This window comes from Limulus polyphemus, unplaced genomic scaffold, assembly GCF_000517525.1.
Source record: "Limulus polyphemus unplaced genomic scaffold, Limulus_polyphemus-2.1.2 Scaffold11, whole genome shotgun sequence".
NCBI lineage: Eukaryota > Metazoa > Arthropoda > Merostomata > Xiphosura > Limulidae > Limulus > Limulus polyphemus.
Window position 1 is genome coordinate 57468 of NW_013665621.1, and position 7572 is coordinate 65039.

The 7572-nt window shown below is 32.2% G+C and overlaps 1 protein-coding gene across 5 annotated transcripts in view; it reads right to left on the minus strand.

The window, feature by feature from the left end:
- Positions 1-221: 221 nt before the first annotated feature.
- Positions 222-7572, minus strand: part of LOC106478469 (probable nuclear hormone receptor HR38) — a 38836-nt gene continuing 31485 nt past the window's right edge. For all 5 annotated transcript variants that reach the window (XM_022382164.1, XM_022382160.1, XM_022382182.1 and 2 more), the window contains 5 exons: positions 7145-7274; positions 5771-5931; positions 5334-5536; positions 4371-4549; positions 222-2613 (listed from right to left, as the gene is read on the minus strand). In XM_022382164.1, coding sequence (XP_022237872.1) covers positions 2357-2613; positions 4371-4549; positions 5334-5536; positions 5771-5931; positions 7145-7274 — 930 coding nt within the window. In that variant the 3' untranslated portion in view covers positions 222-2356. The remainder of the gene's footprint in view (positions 2614-4370; positions 4550-5333; positions 5537-5770; positions 5932-7144; positions 7275-7572) is intronic.

Genomic DNA, 7572 nt, shown 5'->3' on the forward strand with positions numbered 1-7572 from the left:
TTGTTTTGTTCCTTTAATTACTCGGTATTACACACTAGTTTTGTACGGAGCAATAATTAAAGAATTTATGAACGATGAGCTTTCCACTAATGTCATAATAAAACACGATGATGGCATAAAATGTATTTTACCTGTTATAAATAATTAAAATATTTTTTATAGCTTCCCAGTTAATCTATAAATTGGAAACAAAAATTAAGAAAGCACCCTCAGACCTACAATATTGGTATAACACAATATATTTTCCATACAAGCAATCCTCACAATCAGCACTCTTCTTGAAGATTTTGCGTAATATACAGTTTGACACAGAACAATAGACAATAAGACAGACATTAGAGTATATATATACAATCTTATGATATGATATTTTTCTTATATATGTCCAATTAAATACCATTGAACAAACTCTTTTAGAAGAGGAAAAAATAATAAGCAAGCTTTTGAAGATATAATAAACTTATTTTAACAAAGAGTGATACTAGAATTCGTAAAATGTGGACCGAGTGTGTTCCCAAGAGGATTATCAAGTATTCACACTATTCAAACGCCACAAACTACGTGTCTTTTATAGCTTAGATCCATATTAAATATGATAGGTTGATATTTTAAAGGTAATGTACATAGGCTTACGATAAGTAGAAAACTGGAAACGTCAAACCGAAATATTTTTCTAAGCCAATTATGATATAGGCTTCATGTATATATGAGATATTGATAAATATTATTTTCAAAAAATCTAAATATACATATATGTGTGTTCAGTTGAGTCGAATGAAAATCTGGGAAATTATCTAGTGTTCTTCATGCAGTGAACTCATTATTACCGATGAAAGAAGTTTAGAGAACTTGAATTAGGATATATCGAGATAAGTAATAATCATTACTGATCTGATTGTCAATAAAACATATGAGACGAATGAAAAAAGTTCTACACGGAATGTAGAAGTATAAGTATCTATGGTGAAGATAAAACTCGAATAAGGATGTATATATATATATATGTATAATTAATATGGCATTACACTTTACTATCCTTATGTCCGAGAAAAATATTGTTTAAAGTGTTTCAAATAGAAAATGAAATATGAAAAATTTTGAATATTAATTAAATTGTATTTTAAAAAAGACAAGCTGACGTAGACTAGAACCTCGTGAGAAACAGTGTTTGTTGATTGGTGGTTTCAATGACCATGTTTCAGTTTCTGTGCTTCGCACGTAATATTTGTATTCAGTCACATAAAACATACATTAAAATAAACGATTTTTACATCAAAACACTTCAAAAATCAAACTATTCAACAATAAATCTAAAACAGAATCAACACTATACAATGTCAACAAAAGGCAAATAGATCAATACTCTAGTAAAAAAAAAATAGTCACTACGGGAAAGTAATACACACCAGTAAAACACACATAATCCTGTCAGGTTATGCGCGTTCTTTTAAGTATTATTAGCACCTTGGGTCGAGAGTATGTGGGATTTATTAAACACTTATCTTTATTTAAAACTGTTAAATATGTCAGTATTTTATGCTATTTTATTGTGAAGTAAAACAACATAGTTACACTGCTTTTTATAATTTACGGTCAGACTTATGTAAATTATGTTAAAATGTTTCAAACATTCATTATTTTTGTATATATATTAGCGTATGTGTTTTATGTATGTATGTACCTTCATTCAAACGAAAGCTTTCAACACTAGCCAAAAATATATCAAACCGTGTTAAACAGAAGAAAAATAAACTATCAGTACGTGTTAACTTTTTAATTGTCATAATACCATTTGACTTATCTGCACGATTAACTACACTTCACTTAAATGACTAGCACGTCGATCACAACTTTAAAAAAGCACATCCGAGGGTGATTAGTCAAAGAAATTGACTAAAAAATGACCGCGAAATTCAAGCGCCCTCTTCCCTAGAATCTTTTTATTTTTATCTCTTTGACCAATACGTCTGCGAAGGAAGAACGTTCATAAAATTCACTTCGGAAGACGATTTGACTACGTGTAAAATGTCCTGTTCTTCTAATTTTTGTTTTTTTAATAAAGATTTTAAAGCCTTATTTTCTACTATTTAAAATGAACGTTCCTCCTTCAGTATGATTGTACATGCTCCTAAGCGTCTTCCTGTAATCTTTGTTTGTTTGTTGTTGTTGTTGTTGTTGTTGTTTTCATACGATAAAAAACTCTTCTCTTTCTTTCAGTTCCATTCCGGTTTTTCTTCATGTATAACATGTCTTTCTTTATGTGTTAACATTAGTAAAACATGTTTGAAACTTGTTTCACTGAGATCACCGAAGAATATGTTCCACCGAATATATTTAAAGGTTCTTGCTGTGTTGCTCAAAAAGGTATACTGGACATAAACATATTGGCTATAAGCGGAGGCACCGGAACTAACTCTTCCAACTTTAGATAAAACAAACGCTGAATCCCTTGGATGCTAAGTGTACGAAGATCTGGTAGTTTAGCCAAGATCCGTGAAAAGTAATGTGGCTTTTTCTGGGCTTCACTGTTGTAGGTCACGTGATCTCGCAAGGAGCTGACGATTTTCATTTGGAGTTGTTCGACTTTTTGAGGGTCTTTGAGTCCATGTCTCTCTAATAGAACAAAATATGATAACTAATTATTACTTGTTATCCCTCACATTTGGAATAGGTAAACGTGAAATTCAAGAAGAAAACAAAAATTGTCTGGCACGGAGATAAATAGGATTTACAAACCTCTTTAGAGCATTTACCAAGAAGGTTAGGGTCATGATTTTGATACCATCTGGTAAAAGTTTTATTAATTTTTGGTAATGACTTAAAATTTTGAATCTCTCATTTGTAAAATACCTTAAATCTGTTCAATAAAAGGCAAATATTTAGTGGATTTTAGCAAAAAAAAAGGATTTTACTTGCTCATTGAAAAGAACCGGTTGGGGAAACTAACTGGTCATTTTCAGGTGTCTTAAAGGCATACTTCTAGCTCTTTACACTGCCATTACAATGAAAATAAGCCCATTCATAATGCAAACTTCTGTAAAACAAATTACCTTATTGTTGTGAACTATATTTTTAATGTTTTTATTTGGATGTTAGCTAGGCGGCGCGTGACGTTAAGATGAAGTAGGTTTGTTAGAGTAGACCTAGAATGTTATAGATGACGTCACGAAGATCTAGTAATTTTGCAAAGTATTTACAAACAAGGTTGTGTTGTAAATAAGAGGATCGGCGAGCAAAGAATCAGTTCGTTTTACTTTTAGTTCAGTGAAACATTGGCCCTGTTGTTTCCAGTCGAGCCCCCCAGTGGCACAGCGGTACGTCTGCGGACTTACAACGCTAGAATCTGGGTTTCGATACCCGTGGTGGGCAGAGCACAGATAGCCCATTGTGTAGCTTTGTGCTTAATTACAAACAAACAATGTTTCCAGTCGAAAACGTGCCGGTCATTTATTGGAGGTTTAGTTTCAGATGAGTATTTGAATCAGTGTTAGTTATCACGTATGTTCAATTACTCGATCTATTAAGCGCAAAATTTTACAATTAAGTGTATTTTTACGTTAGTCTAGTGCTATTCCGACATTAGCGAGATTGTTTTTATTTGAACGTCATTTGTCAAGTAAAGTGTAGAAACGTTAAGGAAGAAATAAACTAACTTGTTATCCTTACGATGACTGCACATCGAGTTATTTTAACCAAATAAAAGAACCCGCCCGACAAAATAAAAACATTTCAGCATTATGATCACTTTCGTGGAAGAGTGTTCTTTGTACAGTTAAATTTGTTGTTTACTAGTTATACTTCTTATTATACTTATATCTGGGTTGCACTTATAAGCATAAAAAAATCTTTCCAAGAAAGAGTAATTTTTAAACAGTTTACAGGGAAAACATCTTTAATGTAAATTAATATAACATTTAGATCGTTGCTATTTAAAAACACCATTATAGAAACTTCATGTAAACTAACGAAACTATTGTTCTTTCTTTTAATAAAAACTGTGTCTGAGGACTTGTAGTTATTAAATTTCAATTACAGTTACATTACCATTTGCATAATCTACATACTAATATGTTGTACAAATATCATGGATTTTGTATTAATCCCAAAGAAAACCTCATATATTTTAGTTTGGATTCATGATAGTAATATTTGCGGATTTTTGAAAGAGATTTCAATATAAATCGAGTGCACCAATGCCACCCCCACCCCATTTCCTGATCCATGAGATTTTAGTATATTCTTATTTGTGGATTTTTGAAAGAGGTTTCAGTATAAATCGAGTGCACCAATCCCCCTCCCCCCCCATTTCCTGATCCATGAGATTTTAGTATATTTTTAAATTACTGAAAATGCTAAGAAATACCGCCCACCTGTTATAAGAGTCAAGGCACATAAGCAGGCAAAAGCAGAAATATCAAGCTGCATGTTGTAGAGAGTTTGGGAAAAATCCATGATAGCCGAGAGCCAATCCCCGAAACCCCGACGACACTGTTCCATGTGGAGGGTCGTACCATTACAAAACGTAAGCTTTTCATCTTCCGGCTTTGATCTGAATATAAATGATTCATATATTATTGTAATTCAATTTGTTTACATACAAATGCATGTCTAAAAACAAAATTATCATCTAAATATCTTAAAAAAAGAGGTTCTCATATCTGGTACTTAAAAAACAGTGCGTATTTTAGGAATTTCATCTGTTACCTGGTTTTATGGATTGGTCAAACAAAATCGATTAAATTAACAAAATGTTATTGTATCAACTTTACTATTGTAATAAATATTTGAATGTGAAAATAAAAATTTGCTTACAGTAATAATATTAATTATTTTAGTTGCATCAGTTCTTATACAGTAGTATCCCTTTAAAAAAACAATACTGCAGGTTCATTTTGTTATGAATAAAACCATATAATTAAAATAGATTGAAAAAAAGTTTTTATAAAATCCCAAATCCTTTAAGTAAAATTGAAGCATTTATTTTCAGGTATTTTTTTTTTTTACAAAAACACTCCAAATTCTCACACAATTAAAATTTGGTATAAGACAAACTTTTTCTAAACATCACAAAAATTCATTCAATTTCCAGATGGTGCAGTCCTCTGTCGGTTCAACAGGTAATTATTAAATAACTTGATTATGAGTATTCATTTGTACATCTCAAAATGGAGGGTGCAGCCATCTGTCGGTCCAACAGGTAATTACTAAATAACTTGATTATGAGTATTCATTTGTACATCTCAAAATGGAGGGTGCAGCCATCTGTCGGTTCAACAGGTAATTATTAAGTAACTTATTTATGAATATTTATTTGCACGTCTCAAAATTAATACCTGTAAGCTATCCTCAAGGCGAACAATTCCAGACTCGCTGATTTGAACAACAACTCCTGGTCACTTATGTCTAAATCTGTGAACCCAGGTATCTTTTCAGCAAACATGCGAATAACATCAAGCGATGATATCAACAGGTTGTAAAACTGTTGCACTTTGTAAGCATCTGTTGACTGGCTATCGGCTTCAAAAGGTTCCCGAAACTATAAAAAAATATATATATATATAAGTCAGTATTAAAAAGATTCATCAGTTCTTATTGTTGATAAGGATGAGCTTCAGTAAATATCGTATCTAGTGACTGATTTTAGCAAACTAACAGTACTATTTAGTTGTTTATTGCTTTTGTATCAAATCTACAGAACGTGTGCATAAATAAAGAGATGTTTATAAAGACTGAATTTTTAAAATAAAACAATGTATCTGTAAGATTTTACCATTGAATGATCAAGATTGGCAATATCAGGAGTTGTGTCCACATGTGCCCGAACCAGTGCAGTGATCAGACTGACAGGTGGGGATGGTGGCGACTCCTGTGGAGATTTAGGCTTAGAAGGCAGGCGACCACGCCGACCTTTTAGATTATCCGTTCTTACAACTAAAAAGATAAAAATAAAATAAAAGTGAGCTTCTGGTTGTGAGTAGATTAACATATGTCGTTAATAAATGTTAAAGTGTATGACAGAATCAGTATGTAATTAATTATACCATTATAATTGTTCGGTATAATATATAATCATTCAAGAACTTTCTTAGATTTCCATATGTATTTTACTCGCATATTAATTCTATATTTAAACAGAAATTTCAAGAACATGCAGCACTGATGATGTTAACTTCTATTTTTCTTGTGAATTATTTAGCCAATAAAACTGTTTCAAATACTAACAAATAAATCTAAAGCCTAATCTATCATTCAGTTTATCATTTGTCATCGAACGATAGATCGGGATTTACATTTATTTTTTTAGCATATCAGATTTCAGTGAAGACTTTCATCATGTATACGTGCGTATATCTATCTATCTAACACTATATATCTACCATTCTTAGATATAAGCTCATATAAGAAGTATAGTTTATGCAACAAAAATATGAAAGTATTGAAGTACGGAGAAAAATACTATGCTAATTTTCTTTTGCCTGGTATGTATGTGTTGGGGAAGACTCTGAATGACATGAAAAGCTGATTATCACTTAGCTGTATAATATGTTTAACATTTAGGAATAGTGTAATGATCACTGTGTTACCTCTTTGCATGGAAACACGCCTACCGTAAATTTAACCCAACGTTTCCTTTACCATGAAGTTAGTCTTTTTTGTGGTTTTCGTATAGTTGTTTGTTTGTTGTTAAGCACAGAGCTACAGAATGGGCTATCTGTGCTCTGCCCACCGAAGGTATGAAAACTAGATTTTTACCTTTTTAAGCCCACAAATTTAATGCTGAGCCCCCAGGGGACTCACATAAATAAAGAAGGGTTCCAAACTACTTCCTTGCTATCTTTCCGTGAGCTACATAGGATAGTTTTGTTTTAATTGTTTGTTCGTTCTTGAATGAAACTCTTAAAAAATGAACTTTCTACTTTTGGTGTTATTAGTTCCCCGAAAATGTCAACACTTGGAGTCTTACATCTCACGTAGGAGTACTGTCTGCCTGTAGCCAAAAGTAGCAAAGGTGTGTGTGCTATGGTGAAGTTACACTGAATCCATTACGTACAATTTCACGCTGTTTCGTGAATTTGTCATCGTTTCAACGAATGAAAAACTTCCCCATTAAACGTTTTCTTCTATTGACATAATATTAACTTACCTTCTTTCACCATTCCTACAGCCAAACACTTCTGGAAGCGACAAAACTGACAGCGGTTCCGGCGACGTTTGTCCACAGGGCACTCCCTGTTTCCAAGACAAACGTATTTTGCTCCTTTCTGAACAGTCCGCTGCAGAAGTTGAGAACAAAACAAAAATATATAAATGACTGTTAGATGAAACACAGTGCATGGTTTTTTTGAAACTCCATTCCTCGAAGGAAAAATAATAATATAAAAAACTGGGTTTTAGTTGAATCCAAATTAATCATGTACGATTAAAGACCTTTATTAAAACAAAGAATAATGAAAGACAGAAACAGAAGAAAAGTTTGATATTCTGTTTTGACTTCTGGTTTATAACGAACTGATGTTTACCAGTTGAAGTAACAAATAAAATCCCACTATAATTAATAAATGGCCCGGCATG